Source organism: Ursus arctos, chromosome Y, assembly GCF_023065955.2.
Source record: "Ursus arctos isolate Adak ecotype North America chromosome Y, UrsArc2.0, whole genome shotgun sequence".
NCBI lineage: Eukaryota > Metazoa > Chordata > Mammalia > Carnivora > Ursidae > Ursus > Ursus arctos.
The window spans coordinates 26,569,311-26,591,426 of NC_079874.1; the positions used below are offsets into that span (position 1 = coordinate 26,569,311).

At 48.7% G+C, this 22,116-nt stretch overlaps 1 protein-coding gene across 5 annotated transcripts in view; it reads left to right on the forward strand.

Moving 5' to 3' along the window:
- Positions 1-22,116, forward strand: part of PUDP (pseudouridine-5'-phosphatase) — a 591,649-nt gene that overhangs the window by 25,013 nt on the left and 544,520 nt on the right. For all 5 annotated transcript variants that reach the window (XR_003311294.4, XR_008960577.1, XM_026478176.4 and 2 more), the window contains exon 2: positions 13,246-13,464. Coding sequence is in view for 3 of the 5 variants with exons in the window: in XM_026478176.4 (XP_026333961.3) it covers positions 13,246-13,464 (219 nt within the window). In the remaining 2 variants the exon portion in view is untranslated. The remainder of the gene's footprint in view (positions 1-13,245; positions 13,465-22,116) is intronic.

Below are 22,116 nucleotides of genomic sequence, written 5' to 3' on the forward strand. Positions count from 1 at the left end.
GACCTCAGTCTCGGTGAGGCCAGGAGGACCTTGGTCTCAGGCCAGAAGGGACCTCGGTCTCGGTGCAGCCAGAGGGACCTCAGTGTTGGTGCGGCCAGGGGGACCTCGCTCTCGGTGGGTTCAAATCCAGGTGCTGGCAGGGCTGCATCTGTCCCAGGGCTCTGGAGGAGACTCCGTTGTCTTGCCGTCCCAGCTCCTAGAGGCCTCCTGCATTCCTCGCCTCGCGCTCCTCCCTCACTCCCAGCCTCTGCTGCTGTGCTCAGCCCCCTCCTCTGACTCTGACCTGCCTGCCTCCCTCTGTAAACACTCTTGGTGATGACATTGTACCTGCTGCATCATCAGGGACCACCCCCATCTCCAGACATGTAACTTGACCACACCGCAAAGTCCCTTTGCCTTGTGACATACGATAGTCACAGTTTTTGGGGATTAGTTTGTAGACCTTCTACAAGGGGGGGACTGTTGTTCTATCTACGGCAGCTTTTTTCCCCTCATCCTTGAGTTGTAATGTTAGGTTCTTATATATTCTTGATGCAAGTCACACACACGTGTGTGTGTGTGTGGGGTGTAAATATTTTTTCCTCCATCTGTGGCTTGCCTTTTGTTTTCTTACTGGTGTCTTAATTTCGATGAAAGCCCCTTTGTACGTGTGTTCTCCTATGACTCTTGCTTTTTGTGTTCTGTGTATGAAAACATATAACCTGACATTCCAAGATGCCCTATGTTTTCTTCTACACAAGTTTTGTAGTTTGGGTTTTATATTTAGATCTATGATCCTGAGCACCAATGTTTCTTTTTTCCCATAATGCAGTTATATTTCCATACATATGTGTGTGATCCAGCAACATTTTTTGAATCAGTTCATCTTTTAAATGAGTTTTAAGGGCACCTGGGTGGCTCGGTTAAGTGTCCAACTATTGGTTTTGGCTCAGGTTGTGATCTTGGGGTCATGAGATTGAGCCCCACGTTGGGCTCCGAGTTCAGCGGGACATCTGCTTCTTTCCCTTTGTCTGTAGGTCTGTTCACACTCTCTCTCTTAAAATAAATAAATCTTTTTTTTAAAAATGAGTTTTAGAAATTGAGGATGGATTACCAGGAAAAAAAAAATCCTTAGAGCAATATCCATACCTACTAAGTGGAATAATTGATAATGCCAGTGAATCATGCCAAATGCTAATCAAAGGTTTTACTTTACAAAGGATGACTCAAATTGTTATTACTGCTCCTTATTTTAAGCAATCACGTTTATTATTACTCCTTTACGGTTCCAAACTGATGATAGCTTACAGCCATGGGAAGCGATACATCAAATACTTAAATACTTTTCTGTAAGCCTGCTAGAGCAAGCCAGCTTCCAGTTTGAAGCAAATATGACCGTGACTCATAATTTCATGCTTGTTAATTATTCATTTCTGTCGTTTATATCCCTACCTACAAGGAAGCACTACCTTTTACGTGGAGGCTCATTGGTAAAGGTTAAGTAGCCAGCACGGAGTCAATGCAAGCCTCTGTTTCCTGTGTGTATAAAGCTCTCGGAGCGTCAGTGGCCGTGGGAGAAAACACCTGAGTACTCACAGCAACTAAGAACCTGCTATGTTTGCCGGAGAACACCTGACCATCCTTCCCTTCCTCGTCTGTGCTCACCATCTTGTTTTCTTTCTCCTGCCCATACTGCCGGGAGTCCGTGTCCCAGCACACCCTCCCTCCCTGCCTGACTTCTGCATGCATGTCCGAGAGGACCTTTCTTGGCCACCCGCACATTGGGGTTAGCGGATGGTGACATTTCAGGGTCTTGAGAAATACTCACATTGATACATCGGCATTTTCTCATTCTTTTTGCAAAGTTTCTCAGACCTTTGTAGGTGTTTGCTCCTTTGTTTACTTTCTTCGACAAACATTAGTGAGCCGTTTGGTTCTGATACCATGGATTTATGTCACTTCCAGCAAAACCTGTTTAGGCCTCAATTACCAGGTTTTTCTCAGGGCCTGTCACACAGTAGGTACCCAATAAATATTCGTTTAATCGAATTGATCGTATGTCAAGAATATGCCATTGCTGTATACCCAGGATCGATGTCTGGTTCTTAAGATTGTTCATCTAGGCTTCTGCTCCATGGTGCCTGTCACATTTACTTGTGTAACACAAGGTGTTAACCAATTTATAAATATTTGTTCCAGAAGGACCTCTGTACTCAGCCATTTGAGACTCAGGTTGAATTTTAACTTGGGGGGGAGGGAATCAATTTATAAATCAAATTTATATTGATTTGGGTTCCCAATCAATTATATTGATTTGGGTTCCCAATCCCAAAATTGATTTGGGAACCCAATTATATTGAACTGGGTTCTAGTTTATACCGTTAGAGGTTTGTTGTTGTTGTTGTTGTTGTTGTTTTTTCAGTATCCAAAGCATAAATGAAATAGTATGTGTTTAGCAGTGAAGAACAGTGAGCAAATAATATTTTTGGATCACCAGTAATGAAGCAAAATGAGCAGACAGTACAACTGAATATCCAGGTAGCTTTATTGTGGCTTGTATCACCTGCTGTTTTTTCATGGAAGGAGATCTGGATAAAGACTTGCGGGAATCCTGAAAGAACATGTTTTTTTGTTTGTGACTTTCCACTGCACTACTTTCTTAAGAAAGCTTTCTGATGGTTGCTTGGGGGTGGGGGCAGGGGGGACTTCCTTTCCCTGTGACATAGTCACGTCTGGTTTTTGTTTAGACCCATCTTCACTCCGCTAAGGCTTTGGAGCGTTTCCTACAAAGCACCCTTCTTACGGCAGAATCCTCACGATCCGTAGCAGGATTAGGGAAAAGATGCGGACGGGGTTAGCTGGCAGGCCTGGAGCATGGAGCAGAGGGTCAGACTCAAATGCAGCCATGTTCGTGGCCACAGGGGTGCAACAGCTCTTTAAACCGCTCCCGTGTTTCCTGACGGTTGCACTTCCTTTTCCTAAGCAGCTCCTCATCCTCAAACAGGGTCTTTTCGGTGTGCCGGTGGCATGGGAATATTCCCTTCTGAATGGCCATAAACACAGCAAGGCTCAGAGGACGCAGGTGTTGCTGGGTAAAGAGACCTACTGGGGTGGGGGGAGAACAGTGCCAGGCAGCATCTGGGATCCCACCACCTGCCTGGGGAAATGGTAAAGGTTTGCTTATGGATCGCTGGGTGTCCAGGAAGACGTGGGAGCAGGCTGGCAGCATCCACCAAGGGCCTGTGGTCCCCGTGTTTGACTGCCTCAGTGGCTGTTTCCTTTAATGGGACCTGAGTGGGGCAAGCCAGCACAGTTTCTGCCCCTTCACAGCTCAGCAGGTGGCTTTCCAGGTTGGCATCTCGTGTGTTTAAGAGAGAGACATCTGCCCCCGGGAGTTGCATGCTTGTGTTTCCCCGTCTTGGGTCATGGCCCAGAAGCAGAGGACAGCAATCTTTGTGATGTTGAGCAAGGATGCACTATCAGGCAGCAAACTGCAGCCTTACGCACGAGAGACTGCTTATGCATACAGTGCCTGGGACCTAGGTGACCGCACAGCTCTGACCCCCAGTCCCACCCCCAGCCCCCAGCAGCTAGCCTGGATGCTGGAGCACGTCCTCTGCAGCAGGCACTGCCCACCACCTGCTCAGTCTGCAGTGACTACCAGCCTTCCGTGCAGGAAAAGCCACCAAAACCAGATATGCTCTCAAAACATACCACAGGAGGCCCTGCTTGTAGACACACCTCCTGCTCCCCCACCCCCACCCTGCAGCCTGTGGTCAGGTCACCTCCTCCTGGCTCCGAATGAGCAGCCTGGCCTGTTCTCATCTGAGGGCTCTTTGCTGACTTCCATGCTTCCTCTTGTGATTTAAGACTTTGAAACTCAAGGAGTGCCTCCTTCCTTCCCTTGCCAAGCCTCTACCAGAATCTGGTGTTTGCATACCTCCCTCTGTCCTCCTCTGGCTGTCCTGTAGAGCCTTCCTACAACCCCTGGGCTGACCGGAGCTCCTAGCAGATATGCTCCTCCATCCGTACACGAAGATGGCCTGCTTGGCCTTGGTGTGTCACAGCGACCTGGCCGATGGACAGACGGAGGTCAGCCTGCGCCAGCGGGAGAACGCCTGGGAGCCCTTCGGAGCCAGACAATAGCTCTGTCAGGAGGATCTGGGCCAAGTGCCGTGTGCCAGGAGTTAAATCCTGTTGCCTGCAGTGACCTTACGAAACAGCTTTTGCCTTTAGGGTTCTAGGAATTATTAAGCAAGCTTGGCTGCCTTAAGAAGTCAAGAAAAGCCCAAGGCAACCGAGATATCAGATGGAGCGCTTTCAGGCGGCTTGGCTCCTGTCTCCTGTGAATCTCCAGGTTTCCAGGCCCACGACATGGAGAGCTCAGGGTTTCACATAACTGTGCCACTGACCCAATAGTCCAGTTTTGGAAAAGGACTCTTACTTTGCGATGATGTCCTTCACAGGGCTGCAGGTGCGTTCACTAGGGGGATTCAAATCCCGCCCTAGGGCGTGCAGATTGCAAATGAGAGACTTTGACAGCATGCAGACAGCAAATGAGGGAATTTGACAGCATGCAGACAGCAAATGAGGGAATTTGAGTAGCTGTTCTCCAAACAAGGTCGCCAGTGACAGGCTGTGACTCTGGGTTCGCTGGTCCCAGTGCTGGAAATTGTGTTCTTGATTTCCAATTAAGAGAAAAATGAACCGATGAACTAATTCTTTCAATATGCTATGTTCCAGTAAACGGTCTATACTTTTATTCTTTAAAAGAAAGTGTAGTGAGTTAGGTGTTTTTTCAAAGCAGGTGAGCCCTTGCCGTGTGTAACCGTGTTGTGCAGAGTATCCCCTAGCTGGTTCCTCTCCTCCGCAGGGGCACCCAGTTCACTCGGTTAACCGACAACTCCAGTTGCTTGAAGTCATTTGCTGGCGTCAACTTCAGAAAGAACAGGGCATATTCAGAATTTCTTACTTTAAAAATTTTTTCTTCCACTAAAAACGTATTAAAATAGATCTCATTTGGAGGTAAAGGAAGGAAACAAAATCAACATTGGGATTAATGTCATAGGTGATTTTTTTCCTTAATTTACACTCATAAGTGTATATATGTCATTATCGAAATTATGCTTTTCTTGAAGTTGATCCATTTTTAAAATCACTGACATTATAAAGCACAGGACTTGAGTAAACACGTTATGTTAGTTAAGTGGTTTTCAACTTCAGCACACACCCGACTCGCCTGGGGGTGCTCGATAAAACACACATTGTAGGGCCCCACCCCAAATTCTGAGTCTGCAGATCTGGGGTGGGACCAGGAATTTGCATTCCTGATAACTGCTTCTCTGGGGACCACACTTTGAGAATCAGTGCAGAAAATCAGAAACTAGTGATAGAATATCCTAGGGGGACAGAATCAGTAGATAGAAAATATCTGTTAGGGGGCACCTGGGTGGCTCAGTCAGGTATGTGTCTGCCTTCGGCTCGGGTCATGATCCTGGGGTCCTGGGATCCTTGCTTAACGGGGAGCCTGCTTCTCCCTCTCCCTCTGCCACTCCCCTTGCTCCTGCTCTCTCTCTCTCACAAATAAATACATAAAATCTTTTAAAAAATAAATAAAATCTTAAAAAAAAAAAGAAAGGAATATCTGTTCAGCAGTTACCAGTCACCAACTATATGTTATCGAAACAGCTTAGAAAAATGACACCCCCACATTTATCAAGCAGTATTCTATTCTGGGTATTTATTATTAAAGCTGATTCACAGTTAAAATATGGAGTGTTCGCCCCATTCGAAAACACTGCTACATTTGTGAGTGAGAGAAAGCCCTCAGTCACTCCATTGTCATCTTCTGATCTACCGGCTCTGACAATTTGATTTTCACTCAGCATGGGCTCTTCCGTGTAAAAATGTATTTGTATCTTCGAGGAACTAAGCTGTCACACAAAACACTGGCCTTTGATCACTGCACTTCCTTTCTGTGTTTGGAAATAATAAAAGTGCAACTATTTTGGAGATAACATTAAGTTTTGAGAAGAAGCATTTACTTGCTTTGTCGTGCTCTGCAAGGTACCGCGGGTATAACTTGGCTGATGAGTAATCATTGATGTGGGTTCCGAATCCCTTTTCCAAACCTTGTGGAGCCAGTTGTATTTAGATGTTTCTGTTACCAATTTTAAAATATAATGTGTATACTGTGCGATATATATACTCTCCGTGGGGCAGGGTCTGGGGCAGGACCCAGAAGCAAACCCCTAGCTATTCCTGTAGAGAAGGGTGTGAGGGTTCACGGGAAGTAAACATTAAACCCTCCTTGTGCCAGTCCAGGTCAGATGTCGCTGCTGAATGAAGACGTGTCAGTTTGCAGAAGTTTATGGATTAAGGAATTGCAAATGAGGGATCATGTTCTTGTATCGGGCCAGGCAGTAGTGAACAAGTGTTTATGAAGCGAGTTTCATATGCCTATGAGGTGCAGTACTTTTGTGAAAACGTTGCAAAGAGTAAACGGTTGGTGTTTTTTTTTTTTTTTTTTAAGGAAACTGTGTCTCACGAGGCCCTGTGACGTGTCAGATGAAACAGGTCTTCGCCCTTACTAGAGCATTGCTGTACAGAGAGAAAGCAGGGCTTGTGGTTTCCCAACTCCAGGATGCATGCTGGTGACAAACCTTCTGCACATCAGGTGCGGGGCAGACGTCCCCCCCCAACAAGGGTTCTGCATGATGATGCTGGAGTTGATCCTGCATCCTCAGAACTTGGCATAGACTATTGCACATAATTGTCACAACCACCCAGAAGGTGTGCCGTGGCCCCGTTACCATCCCCAGTTCTGCAGATTCATAACCTGAGGCCCAGCCAGGGGCTGACCACCTGTTGGCAGATTTCTGTGGCTTCTCAGCTGCAGGGCAGGGTCGCAGACCCAGGTACCTGGCTTCAGAGCACCTGCTGCCGTCCACCCCTAGCATCTGGTCACACCCAACCCTGCAGGCCAGCGGTGGCCAGGTACCAGTGCTACCCCGGGTGGAAACTACAAGCCAGGAGCCTTAAAAACCTGTCCCGGGACTGGCAGCTAAACAGTGGCCAAGCTGGGAATTTACTGTTCAGCTTTCAGATTCCTGATGCCCACACTTTCTCCCAATACCTCATTCCAGCTCTTGGAGCACAAAGGGTATGGGCAGAGAAATCGGTCTTATTTATTTATTTTTTAAAGATTTTATTTATTTGAGAGAGAGAGCACAAGCAGGGGGAGCAGCAGAGGGAGACGGAGAAGCAGGCTCCCCACTGAGCAGGGAGCCCAGTGTGGGACTCGATCTGGGTCCCAGGATCATGACCTGAGCCGAAGTCAGACGCCCAACTGACAGTGCCACCCAGGCGCCCTGAGAAATCAGGTCTTATGATACATGGTTAACAATGACACGTTGATAAAGGAGTTTTGCTATGAAGCAATGCGACTCCTTCTTTTTAAAGTGCAGTTAGGCTCCTGTTTGCACAGTCCAGGGGCTCAGCTTCCTGTAAGAGAGACGTGGGGAAACACCCTCTCCCCTTACAACCTTATAGGGTAAAATGCACATTGGCTCTGGGAGCCAGGGAGGGACTCAGCAAACATTTCAGTACATGAGCGATGAGAAGAAAATGACAGTTCTAGAATCCCAGTCATAGAGGCCACCGTGCAGGACACCAAGGCCTTCCTACAGGAGCAGAAGCAGGAATGCCTTCTGCATCAGTTCAATGACTTTAAACCTAAATGTCTCATTTCCCCACCTGGGAGGGCAGCATGCTACCCATGACGACACGTGCCTTGCGGCCACCGTGCCCAGATTGCCAGGGTCCTGGCTCCCGTCTGACGCCCTCCTGTCCCCACGTACCCGATCAGCTCACCTGCAGCAGCTCCCCACTGCTGCATGGGCTCCCTCTTCCAAGCCGCAGGGAGGTTGGCCTTACAAGGAACGTTTTTCTAACACACCTGGGGACGGCAGCAGCTTACCTTGCCATACACGTTACAATGGTGTTCTTGTGAAATAACGCAGAAGCAAGTTGCAAAGCTTGGGCCTCACTCCCTCGCTTCTGAACAGGGGGACCCCATGCCCCCGGTAGCTAGGCACGGTGTGTCATGCACGTCTTTCTTGCCCGTCTTTGGAACTGTTTCCTTTCAAACCTCTGTCCCTTTAATTCCTAAGTATGCCGTGGGATCCGAGGAGTTTACTTACTTGTTTAGATCCTCGCTTATTCACCGAGGATTTGGGATGATTTTATCTACATTGTGAGGAAAAGTGGTCTGCACCGTCTCATGCAGATTTATAATCCCACAGCTCAGTGTCTTTTAAATTAAAAGCTCTGACACGAGCCTTTAAATAAACACTGTTGAAAGCATTTTAAAGGCCATCGCTGTGTTTCTGTCTTTGGGATTAGTATTTCTTTCACATCCCTTTCTTCTCCGTTGTCCATTTGCGTTAGCAGGAGTCCCCGAATGCCACCTCCATCTTCCGCCAGGCCTCTCTCTGCTGCTTCTCCCTGCATGCTCGACTTTGCTTTTTAGACCCCACACTAGTTTCTCGCTCACTTGGTTCCTGGAGTTTCTTCGTTGCAGACTTGTCTCAAGTACTAGAGGAAAATGTGCACGTGAAGAAAGTAAACGTGTACATCACTGCCTGTTTGTCCTCCTCCTTCCCATAGCGCCCTCCTCCGACCCCTCCCAGGGGTGCACCCAAAAGGAGCATTTGTTACCGGAGACCCTCGGCCACAGAAGGCTTGAGAAGGCCTTTCTGCTGTCGATGGCGACGGGGAGGAGCCAGCCTTCCCTCCGTTGTCTGCCTTCTTCAGGAAGGGTACGTGCAGGTGCAGCGTGCGTTCTAGAAAACCCTGAGTCACTCGGGTGGCTGTCCCAACCGTGCTTGTTCTACAGATGACCCCGGAAGGGTTTCCTTAAAGCCTCACCATCTTCTGTGCCGGCAAAAGAAAACAAAACCACAAGAGGCATTTCCTACTGCAGAGGTGATGTGAAACAAGGGTGGGGGAGCTGAGATCTGTGTGTTCTGGGCGTTACCCAGTGCCACGGGAAAGTGCAGCCTGTGCTGGACAAGCAAGGGGCCCAGGTGGTTCAAGTGCTGACAATGAAATTCTACCTGACACTTGTCTCCGGGGAGTTTTGCCTCAGAAAGCAGAAGGAAGAGAAAAGCTCTTCCTGCTGCTGATTGCTGTCAAGACCAGGCATCCCACCCCGGTGCTGAGGGTTCCAGGCTGGTCCAGGGAAAGGAGGCCATACAGAGGTCCTAGCAGAATGCATTCAGAGGGGCGGTGGGAGGAGGAGCAGAGTTGGAAGCCAGGGGACGCAGGCATGGGGGCTGGAGGCAGCCCACCCTGAAAGCTGAAAGAAGAGCCGGGGTCCTACGGAGCAGCCGGTGCTGATCCTGAGAGCCCACAGGGGAGGCGGCCAGGGGACCTGCCCAGCCCCAGTCCAACCCAGAAGAACCAGAGATCCCCTAACAGGTGCACACTGGGCCCACGGACAGGGCCCCCCGGTGGGCGTGCTGAGCCCACAGAGACGTGTGAACGGTGACATCCACAAAGCCGGCAGCAAACAGGTGGTGGGGGCACTGTGTTGTGCAGGCATCTGTTGACCTGTGGGAAAGATGCACACAGACCGCACCGGCAACACAGCCACGGCTCGCAGGAGACAGCACCATGCCTCCTGCCATCTGCTGGCTCGGGGAGGCTGCAGTGTGCACCCGGCAGCCCTCAGACTGGGCATCGGGGAGGAGCAGAGATCTCCGGGTGAAACCAGCCATGCACGGGTGGCACCCTGACAACTTTCAGAACCGATTCAGGCAATCCCAGATAGGCACGCAGGGCTATGTGCACATCAGTGCACATGAACACGTAGGTGAGTGTGAACATCTGTACGTGTAGACAGACCCATGTGTGTGGATCCTCCCTTGCAGCACGCCCACACCGGGGCCTCTCCTCTCTCTGCCTGTGCCCAGTCTCTTGACATCACTGTGTGCTAGGATTCCATATACTGTCTCCCATGCAGAAGAAGAGGTGGTCTTGTTATTGGGTCAAACCATACAAGTTCAGTCTAGAATGTGCATCACTCATACTGCTTCACGCCCCGCATGTCAGCCTTCCTGCTGAAACGAGAGCAGGGTGGTCCATCTCCTAAACCAGTCGGAACCGGAAATCTGTGTGTCTTCCAAGTCCTGTGTGCCCCACCTCCCGTCCGTCATGTCCTGGCTTCACCGAGTGTCTCTGTTGATGCCACAGCCAAGAGCGAGGCCAGGGCCCGCGGCAGAGCCTCTCTGTGTTCCTTTGCACACCTGGGCTCAGGGTTACCAGCACACATTCAGCCCCCTGTGACTTGCCTGGTCTGGAAACACTTGCCTTTGGGAGACAGTCATCAGTTCTCAGGCACTTGCCCCACGTTTGGATTTTCAGTGAACTGATCTTTCTCTAGGGGCCCATGGTGGACACAGTGATGCCTGTCACGGTGACAGCTATCGTTAATGGGCCCGCCCCGAGACTCGGACACACACTCTGAGAATATTACTGAGTGTCCAGTCCTCACACTGGTATGATCGTACGTCTTGGGGGTAGTAGTGCGAGGATCCCTGCCATTATGTACAAAGTAGATGAGGACATTACCGTGGCTCATGGCTTTGGTAGTGCTGGCATCGGTCAGTACTGTTAACACTGCTGATGTATTAAATACATAGGGACGTAAACGTAAATAAATGTAAATATAGTGAGTACCACTTACCATGCTGTATTTAATTTACTATGCTATATAGTTCCCCTTCGACGCTTGTTAACCTGGAAAGGGCCCAGGATGCTAACTACGTTGTCTGAGGCTTTACTGCTTAGAAAGTCTCCAGCTGGGATCCAATTCCCAGACTGACCTGAATTTCACCATGACACGCAGCCTTGTGAAATAATAGAAACCGTATGTATTGGTCTGTGCTCCCAGTTCCTAGCACAGAGCTGCCCAAAGCCTGGAAATGTCCTAAGTGATAATAAGATCAGTAGGAGCATCTTTGCTCTAACGTTTGCCGTCTGACCCTGCTTCCCGGTACCAATTCCTAAATCCCTTGTCCTTCGCTGAGGGACAGGAGCGTCTTCTGTTCTGTAGAGGCCATCCTTGGCGGGTTCCTCCGCTGGGGCTGGCCAGTACAAACACCAAGGCGTGCTGGGAAGCTTGGAACTCCGCGTTCCAGCCCCATCCTCCAGATGGGGGAGCAGGGCTGTAAGTGGGCTTGATGATACTTCTCGTCTCTGTGATGAAGCCTCCATGAAAACCCCAAAAGTACGGGGGTCCTGAGAGGTTCCCCGTTGGCGGACACGCGCAGGTGCTGGGAGAATGGCGAACTGGAGAGAACATGGGAGCTCCGTGCCCTTCCCTGCACACCTCGCCCTGTGCAACTCTACCCTGTGCGTGTTTCTCTGTATCCTTGGTCACATCCTTGTGTAATACACGGGGGAACGGTAAACTTTTCCTGGGCTCTGGGAACCACTCCAGCAAATCGGTGGAACCAAGAGCATGTTGTGAGATCCCCTTCCCACCTACAGCACAGGTGACAACTGGGACTTGGAATTGGCATAGCAGGGGGTATTGGGGGCAGACCTATGGGACTGAGTACCTTCTATTTTCAGTATGACCGATACACAGTATCTTATAGTTTCAGGCTTATATAGTAGTGATTCTGGTAATCATATATTTCCATGCATTACAAAATGATCGCTACAGTCAGTCCTGTTAGCATGTGTGTAGCATGCAGAGTTATTACAGAAGCATTGACTGTGTTCCCCGCGCCATGTTCCCCATCCCTGTGACTTATTTCATACGTGCAGTGTGTACCTCCGAGTCCCCTTCACCTGTTTCACTCATCCCCCCGACCCGCTCACCCCTCTGGCAACCACCGCTACGTTCTCTGTGTTTAAGACTCTTCACTTTCTTGGTTTTTATCTTTGAAGTTTCACTATGTGAGTGAAATCAAACAATCTCTGTCTTTGTCTGACTTTGCATAACACCGTGTAGGTCTCCCTATGTTCTTGCAAATGGCAAGGTTTCGTTTCTTTTAAGTAGTATTTTCTTCTGTATACCGTCCTTATCCATTCACTTATTGATGGATGGTTGGGTTCCTTCCATATCTTGGCTATTGTAAATAATGCTCAATGAATATGGGGTGCATTTGTCTTTTATTTTTAAGATATTATTTATGTATTTGTCAGAGAGAGCACAAGCAGGGGGAGCGGCAGGGAGAGGGAGAGGGAGAAGCAGACTCCCCACTGAGCAGAGAGTCCAATACAGGACTCGATCCAGGACCCTGAGATCATGACCTGAGCTGAAGGCAGATGCTTAACAGACTGAGCCACCCCGGCGCCCTATGCATATGTCTTTTTGAATTAGCATTTTTGTTTTCTCCAGGTAAGTACCCAGAAGTGTGATTGCTGGACTCTACAGTAGCTCTGTTCTGAACTTGTGGAGAAACCTCTGCAGTGTTTTCCAGAGTGTCTGCACCAGCTCGCATCCCCACGAACAGTGTGCGGGGTTCCTGTTTCTCCACATCCTGACCACTCTTGTTGTACTTGTGTTTCCGATAGCAGCCAGTCTGACTGGTGTGAGGTGATGTCGTGACGGTTTGGGACACGTTACCTGTAGGATCTGACACAGTGTCAGAAGCGAGTGGAACTGCCAGGTGTCTGGCGGGTGTCTCGGACTTGCTGGGTGTGGGAAGGCCCCCCTCCCACACACACAGCGGGCATGAGAAGGGCTCTCAGTGAGTTCAGTGAGAGAGCAGTGGAGCAACGCGAGCCCGTGCAGACGTGCTCCGTGCTCACACGGGAGCTTCACAGCAGCGGCCGTGGCCAGGTGCACCTGCTGTGTGCACGGCCACGGGGCAGTGGAAGTGTGCCCACACTGACCCTTGCATGATGCCCGCTGGAGGCAGCTTCAGCACCAGGTGATGCCGTCACGTGATGTTGGAGGACCTTCACCGCCCCAGGCGCACATGTAGGCCCAAATGCATCCATCTTTATATCAAAGATTAACCATAAAATGTTCATTTGTTTCCCCATTTTTAACTTTGCAGATTGCAGCTGTGAGCACACTGCAGCAAACGGAGGGGCAGCGACCCAGGGCACTGTGGTCCGAGTGACCGGCAGCATTTCCAGCATTTCCGTAGATCTCCGTGCACATGCCCACGATACGTGCAGATCTAGCAGGGCCTCCACATGAACACGCACGCACCCCTAAACGTCGCCGTATCTCTCTTTCTGCAGACACCGAACGGCTCTATTCAGTGGTGTTCCAAGAAATCTGTGACCGCTATGGAAAGAAGTACAGCTGGGATGTCAAGTCCCTTGTTATGGGAAAAAAGGCACTGGAGGCGGCCCAGATCATAATAGACGTCCTGCAGCTCCCCATGTCCAAAGAGGAGCTGGTGGAGGAAAGCCAGGCGAAGTTGAAAGAAGTATTCCCCACGGCGGCTTTGATGCCAGGTACCGCCCCCTCCCGTTTGACGGGATTATACTCCTGCGCCTTCGCAGTGTTGCTGTAAATCATGGTCAGCGGCCGGTGGCGGGCTGGCTTTGCATCTTCTTTTGTCTTGGTACCTTCTCAGAAAAATCTCCTCTTGGGTGAGGCTCACAGCTCCTCCGGAGAGAGTTTGGTTAATCCTGTGCTGTGATTCCGTCTTGTCTTTTTTAAGGGCTTTTAAACATAATATGCATTCCTTTCACTGAGTTGCAAGGTCCAGAAGCGTTTGAACTGTGTTTGTTTCAATATTATATAAACATTATATTCATGACGGGATTGCTTCAAAGTCTGATAGGTGGCTTTGCCGTCTCCTGTTCAAAATCAGGTACAGGATTATCTTAGCGACTCTTTAAACGTTAACAAATGAAGGATGAGCAAGCCACTAAATCTCCCCCAAAGAACGTTAATTTTTTTTCTTTTTTTTTTTTTAAGTTAAGGGCATAATTCATCTTCAACATGTCTGTTGGTATGCCCTTCACCCTGTTCTTTACTTGTTTTCCTTTGAAAGCAAAGATGACTTTTCTCCCTGGGGGCTTGTTAACGGAAGATCAATCAGAACTGAATTGTCTGCTGTTTCTTACTAAAGGTGAGAAGGTCAAGAATGTTCTAGATTGCAGGGCTGAAAAATGCTTAAAAATGGAGTGCAATTTTAAGAATCTTCCAGGGAGAAAGGTGACTACTCCATCTTTGGGATTCCTGGTGCTAGGGGAGAAAAAAAAAAATTCAGTTATAGCAGTAATTTTGGATGTACAGTTGTATTAATGTGAATCGTAGTCATTTTTGAAACATGGGTTTTTTGGAAATACTTATACATCCATCCAAAGGTGCAGATTGAATAACGCTGGAAGTAGAGAGTTTCCTGGAAAGGCCCAGCTAACGCCAGCGCCTGTGTGACCTAGAAACCATGTGGGCTGTGCTTAGATGACACGTATATGTGAATGTCAGGAGTGGGTACGTGTGATACACACTGTGTGCGTCTGCTCCCATCCTGCGCCCTTTGCACATGGAGGTACCCTGACAACCCTTCATGCTGGAAACACATCCATACAGCTCATTTTTTAAAGTTTTTTTTTTTTGTTTTTGTTTTTTTTTTTAATCTGAGGGAGAGAGAGTGCACAAACTGGGGGGAGGGTCAGAGAAAGAGGGACAAGCAGGCTCCCCGCTGAGCAGGCAGTCCCACCCCACATGCGGCTCAATCCCAAGACCCTGGGACCATGACCCGTACGGCTCATTTTTAAAATCACAGTTAAAAACAGATGCAGTGAAACTTACCATCTCATCCATCTTCAGGTGTCCAGTTAGGTGGCATAGTGAGGGTTGCACGGTTGGGTCACGGTCCCCACCATCCGTCTCTAAAACTTCTTCACCTTGCAAAGCAGAACCTCTGTCCTCATTAACCACTAAGTCCTCTTTCGGCCTCCTTCCAGCCTCTGGCACCATCACTCCACATTCTGTCCCTATGAATTGGACTCTTCCAGGTACCTCGTATAGTGAATGGGCTCCTACAGGATTTGTCCTACAGGATTTGTCCTTTTTCTCCTGACTGGCTTTTTGAACTTTGCATGAGGTCCTCAAGGTTTTTTCACGCTGTAGCATGAGGCAGGATATTCTCCCCTTTTCCCACTGTGTCGCTGGACCACACTGTGTCTGTCCATTCTTCTGTTGAATATCATTGGAGTCATCTCCTCTTCTTGGCTAACGTGAACGATGCTATGAACGTGGGAATATGGATACGTTTCTGAGGCCGTGCTTTCAGTTTCTGTGGTTATATATCCAGAAGTGGGCTTCTTGGATTATATGGTAGTTCTGTTTTCAGTCTCTTGAGGAGCCAACATAATGTTTTCCAGAGTGTCTGCACCACATTACTTTTTCTCTAACTGTCCACAAGTGTTCCACTTTCTCCACATTTTCACCAACACGTAATTATCTTCTGGGGTTTTGGGTGGTTGTTGCGAGTAGCCATTCTAAGACGTGTGAAGCAGTAACTCATTGTAGTTTTGATTTGCCCTTCTCCAGTGAGAAATGAATTGCAGCCTCAGCTCGTACACTTTTGGCTATTTCTGTGTTTTCTTTGGAGAAATACCTTTTTAAGTCTTTTCCTATTTTTTAAAATAGGGTTGATTTTTGCTTGTTATATGTATTTTTTACATTTTCTGCATGAACCTCTTATCAGATACACGGTGTGCAAATTTTTTCCCCTATTTCATAGGTTGCCTTTTCACCCTCTTGATTGTGTCCTTTGATGTGCTGAATTTTCTAGGTTTGATGCAGTCCCATTGGGCTATGTTTGCTCTCATTCCTTGTGCTTTTGTGTCATATGCAAGATATCCTTATAAAATCCAGATTCATAAATATCTCCCCCTATGTTTTCTTTGAGGAATGTAATAGTTTCAGGTCTTTAAATAATTTCAAGTTAATCTCTGTATGTTCTGTAAGGGCTGAACTTCATTCCTTTGCATGTGGATATCCAGTATTCCCAGTTTGATGGGAATTTGTTGAAGATGCTGTCCTTTCCCTCTCAAGAAGTCTTGCCATCTTGTTGAAGGTCACTCAGCCATATATGTGAGGGTTCATTTCTGCGCTTTCTGTTGTCTTCTGTTGGTCTTCATACCAGTCCCACATCACTTTGATTCCTATAGCTTTATAATATATTTTCAAGTCAAGAAGTTCAAGACCTCCAACTCTTATTACTCCTTTTCAGTATTTTTATGGCTGTTCAGAGTCCCTCGAGAGTCTGCATAAATCTTTGGATGGATTTCTGTATTTATGCAAAAAATGTCCTCAGCTTTTGGTAGGGATTGCTTTGAATCTGCACATAACTTCTGGTAGTGTGGACATTTTAACAATATCAGATTTTCCAGTTCATGAACATGGGATGTTTTCTATTTATTTGTATGTTTTTAAATTTTTTTCAGGAATGATTTGTAGCTTCAGTATACAAGTCTTTCACCGTCTTAGAAGTGTATTCCTTTTTGATGCATGATCAGTGGAATTGTATTAACTTTCTTTTCAGGTTGTACATTGTCACTGTTTAGAAATGCAGCTGATTTTTGCGTGTTGATTTTTGTATCCTGAAATGTTGCTGAATTTATCAGTTCTAAAAGTTTTTGTGTGTTTGAAACTAGGATTTTTTACGTATAAGATCATGTCATCTGCAAACAAAGATCACTTCTTCCTTTACAACTTGGATGCCTCTTATTTCTCTTTCTTGCCTAATTGCTGTGGCTTTGTCCTGTAGTACTATGCATAGAACTGTTACCTTGTTCCTGATCTCAGAGCAAGGGCTTTCAACTTTTTCTGTTAAGTGTGATGTTAGCTGTGGGCTTTTCATATCTGGCCTTTGTTATGTGGAGACACTTTTATTCTACGTACTTTTCTTTTTCCCAGTTTGAGTGTTGGTATCCTAAAAAGGTGTTGAGTCTTGTCAGGTGCTTTTTCCATGTCAGCTGATACAGTTTTGTCCTTCATTTTGTTAATGTGGTGTATCACATTGATTTCTGGGTGTTGTGAACCATCTCTGCCTTCCAGGAATAACTTCCCCATGGTCAGGCTGTTGAAATCAGCTACTGAAATGTGGTGTTGAAATCAGTTTCTAGTATTTTAGTATTTCTGCATCAATATTCCTTATAGATAGCAACTTTCTTTTATTGTTTTTGTCTGGTTATCATATGAGGGTAATGTTGGTCTCATAGAATGAGCGTACGGACCCTCGTCGTCAAATTTTTGGAAGAGCTTGAGGAATATTGGTGTTAATTGTTTGGTAGGCTTCATCAGTGATGGCTTTTTCTTGGTTAGGAGGTTTCTGATTCCTGAATAGATATCCTTAGTATTTTATATCTGATCAGGCTTTTTGTTTCATAATTTGACCTTGATACAAGAGTATATGTTTCTAGCAATTTATCCATTTCTTGCTTATCCAGTTTGTTGGCATACACTTTTTTAATATTTTCTCCTAAATCCTCTTTTTTAATTTTTGTGGCATTGGTTTTAATGTCCCCTGTTTTCATTTCTGGTTTTAGTTATTTCAGCCTTCTCTTGTTTTTTCTTAGTTAATCTAGGTTAGGATTTGTGCAGACAGTTCACATATGACCTGGATTATCTGTCATTTTTTAACACGTCAGGCACCCGTAATGTATTAGGCACGCAAATGCCTTTTTTCTTTCTTATCCACCCAAGCCTTTCAAGTACTTTTCCTTCTTGTATTTTGGTCCTGTTTTCTAAGAAATCCTTGAGATATGTTCTACTGCAGTACCCAGAAAATGTGACGTCCTCTTCAGCTAGTGTGGCAGCGTGTCTAGAATGCTAAGACGTCTATGTCCTGAACTCTACTTGGTGAATCCAGTCGATGCAGTGTTCCCATTTGGCTTTCCCCGTGACCAGGTATCACTTAAGTAAGGTACCAGTCATAGATAATCACAGAAGATCATCGAATCCAGAAATGTCTACCTGAAAAGTGAGGCAGTTCTGCAAAGAAAGTTTAGTCCTACAGAGCTTAACCTGGATGACTTCTTTTTCTACTTACCTCCTGTCACTGGTGAAGCTGGTTACAGTTAAAATCAGTATACATTAGATATGTTATTTGGTTCTATGAGTCCTGCATAAAGTAGGGCAAATTTTCTACCCTAAAACACATGCTCACCCCATCACCTTTCCATTCTGCACCCCACCTGTCATCTCAGAACCTGAGCCGAACCTGAAATCCACTGCAAAGGTGACCTCCTAGAGCGCTGGGTGCGGGGACAATAGTCAGGAAAAGGTGGCCACCATCCTCTTTCTAGATCTGGGTGTTCCTTTTGTTCAGTCCCTGCTTTGTTCCCATTATTAAACAGTGGATGATCACATAACCCTTGACGACTTTCATCCCTTCTCTTTCTGAAGGTACTTTCTGGTTGGGTATTTTTGGTTGTGGAAGTCACCTTGAGCTTATTAGACAAGAAGGCTGCCTGTCGAGAGGCTGTATTATTAATTCACTGGCATTCATTTTTTTATGCTTTCAAGGTGAGAGCTGCAGCCCACGCAGGTATTTAGCAAGTTAAATTGGAGGAATGGATGGCAGAATGCCAGGGGAAGCAGCCCCTGATTGTGATGCAGGGGTGTGTCCTTGCCTGGGTCCATCACCAGGGGCAATAGCCCTCAGTTATGATGCAGGGGTATGTCCTTACCTGGGCCCATCACGGGGAGCAGCAGCCCCCAATTATGATACAGGGGTGTATCCTTACCTGGGCCCATCACGAGGAGCAACAGCCCTCAGTTATGATGCAGGGGTGTGTCTTTACCTGGGCCCATCACCAGGGGCAGCAGCTCCCAATTATTATGTAGGGCCATGTCCTTACCTGGGCCCATCACCAGGGGCAGCAGCCCCCAGTTATGATGCAGGAGTGTGCCCTTACCTGGGCCCATCACCAGGGGCAGCAGCCCCCAGTTATGATTCGGGGGTGTGTCCTTATCTGGGCCCATCACCAGGGCCCACACCCCCCAAATATGATGCAGGGGTGTGTCCTTACCTGGGCCCATCCCCAGGGGCAGCAGCCCCCAGTTATGATGCAGGGGTGTGTCCTTACCTGGGTCCATCACCAGGGGCAGCAGGTCCTGTATATGATGCAGGGGTGTGTCCTTACCTGGGTCCATCACCAGAGGCAGCAGCCCCCAGTTATGATGCAGGGGTGTACCCTTACCTGGGCCCATCACCAGGGGCAGCAGCCCCCAATTATGATTCGGGGGTGTGTCCTTACCTGGGCCCATCACCAGGGCCCACACCCCCCAAATATGATGCATGGAGTGTGTCCTTACCTGGGTCCATCACCAGGGGCAGCAGCCCCCAGTTAAGATGCAGGGGTGTGTCCTTACCTGGGCCCGTCAGCAGGGGCAGCAGCCCCCAGTTATGTTGCAGGGGTGTGTCCTTACCTGGGCCCGTCACCAGGGCCAGCAGCCCCCAGTTATGTTGCAGGGGTGTGTCCTTATCTGGGTCCATCACCAGGGGCAGCAGCCCTCAATTATGATGCAGGGGTGTGTCCTTACCTGGGTCCATCACCAGGGGCAACAGCCCCCAATTATGATACAGGGGTGTGTCCTTACCTGGGTCCATCACCAGGGGCAGCAGGTCCTGGGTATGATGAAGGGGTGTGTCCTTACCTGGGCCCATCCCCAGGGGCAGCAGCCCTCAATTATGATGCAGGGGTGTGTCCTTACCTGGGTCCATCACCAGGGGCAACAGCCCTCAGTTATGATGCAGGGGTGTGTCCTTACTTGGGCCCATCACCAGGGGCAGCAGCCCCCAATTATGATGCAGGGGTGTGTCCTTACCTGGGCCCGTCAGCAGGGGCAGCAGCCCCCAGTTATGATGCAGGGGTGTGTCCTTACCTGGGACCATCACCAGGGGCAGCAGCCCTCAATTATGATGCAGGGGTGTGTCCTTACCTGGGTCCATCACCAGGGGCAACAGCCCTCAGTTATGATGCAGGGGTGTGTCCTTACCTGGGTCCATCACCAGGGGCAGCAGCCCCCAGTTAAGATGCAGGGGTGTGTCCTTACCTGGGCCCGTCAGCAGGGGCAGCAGCCCCCAGTTATGATGCAGGGGTGTGTCCTTACCTGGGCCCGTCACCAGAGCCAGCAGCCCCCAGTTATGTTGCAGGGGTGTGTCCTTACCTGGGTCCATCACCAGGGGCAGCAGCCCTCAATTATGATGCAGGGGTGTGTCCTTACCTGGGTCCATCACCAGGGGCAACAGCCCCCAATTATGATACAGGGGTGTGTCCTTACCTGGGTCCATCACCAGGGGCAGCAGGTCCTGGGTATGATGAAGGGGTGTGTCCTTACCTGGGACCATCACCAGGGGCAGCAGCCCTCAATTATGATGCAGGGGTGTGTCCTTACCTGGGTCCATCACCAGGGGCAACAGCCCTCAGTTATGATGCAGGGGTGTGTCCTTACTTGGGCCCATCACCAGGGGCAGCAGCCCCCAATTATGATGCAGGGGTGTGTCCTTACCTGGGCCCATCACCAGGGGCAGCAGCCCCCAATTATGATGCAGGGGTGTGTCCTTACCTGGGTCCATCACCAGGGGCAACAGCCCTCAGTTATGATGCAGGGGTGTGTCCTTACTTGGGCCCATCACCAGGGGCAGCAGCCCCCAATTATGATGCAGGGGTGTGTCCTTACCTGGGCCCATCACCAGGGGCAGCAGCCCCCAATTATGATGCAGGGGTGTGTCTTTACCTGGGCCCATCACCAGGGGCAGCAGGTCCTGGGTATGATGCAGGGCTGTGTCCTTGCCTGCCGGGAGGATAGGGCTGACCCATGGGGCTTGAACACACAGGCAGAACTGATGTGGATCCTTCTCACATCAGTAGGGCCGCATCGTTAAATTGTAACGAAAGTGTCTCTTCTTGAAGCACTGGCCATGAATGTCCCCGGCAGGACGGTATGTTCAGTAGGGATTTGGTACATGACTTCATAGGCAAATGGAAACCGTCGGTTAGTGCTGGGTTTATTTTGTGAAAACAGAGCTCTTTAAAATTGTGGCAAAAATGGAGAAAACCGTACAAATGTGTTTCATCTATTGTAAGTTTTCTGGAGCTTTAATAGGTATGGTTTTACACGTTGAAATGTGTACTGCGTAACAGAAGGAAAGTCCTTGATTTGGCATGTAGGAAAACCTTTTTAAGAATAATCTCCATGGAAGGTGTTGGTTACCTACATTCTGTTTTGGACCCGTTCCTTCATCAACGGATTCTTTGGGATGGGGGCAATAATATATTTTGTCATAATTTAGTCAGTGTAATTTGGCTCAGAAGGCCAGTAACAAGAAAGAGGTACCTTTCGTGGTATGGAATCCTCCAGAAGGCTTCCCTGTTGCGTTCTTTCACTGACTGTGGGATTTCCCAAGGAAAAGCCTGAGGCGTTGGCTCCGGGCCAGTTCAGAGGAGTGTGACAAGGCCAGGTGGGTGTGCGGCGGTCAGCCCTGCACTGCTCCGTCATGCTTGGGCACCTCTGGGCCTCCTGCCTCCTCACTCCTTAGGAGAGCCCCCAGAGGGACAGAGCAGAGATGACGAGCTAGAACCCTGGTGACCCGGACACGCAATGGTGTGGTGTCCAGGCCTTGTCCGCAGGGAGGGGCGGCTGACGGAGGGGAGCTAGCAGGTGTCCTGGCCTCTGAGGTTGGGGTGTGTGTGCGGGATCAGTCCCCCCTCTCCCACCGAGCTGTCCGAGCACTCCTGGGGCTCAGGTTCACCCAGGACAGTGAAGGTACATGTCCACAGTGGAGGATTGCTTGCATAACTGCGAGTATTGCTGCGGCCTATACACTGGGAGAGTATGTTGGGCCTTCCCCCAGGCCGCTTCCGGTCCTCACCGGGGCTGAGAAGTGTGTTGTGCCCTTCTCCGTCTCTGCTCAACTTCATGGACAAACACCGCCCATCCATGTAGTGGGCATGACGCAGCACTGTAGGGGCCCTCGTCCATGGCTCCCTGCGTCCATTCCGTCTCGTGTGCCAGCCTGTATCGTCCTCTGGTCTTCCGTCTGGTGTAAGTGTGCACCTTTTCTTTTCCTCCTGTCTTCCTCGTTTGTGTTTCTTACAGCCTTTGCCCCTGCAGGCCATTAGCATCCTCCTTCCTCT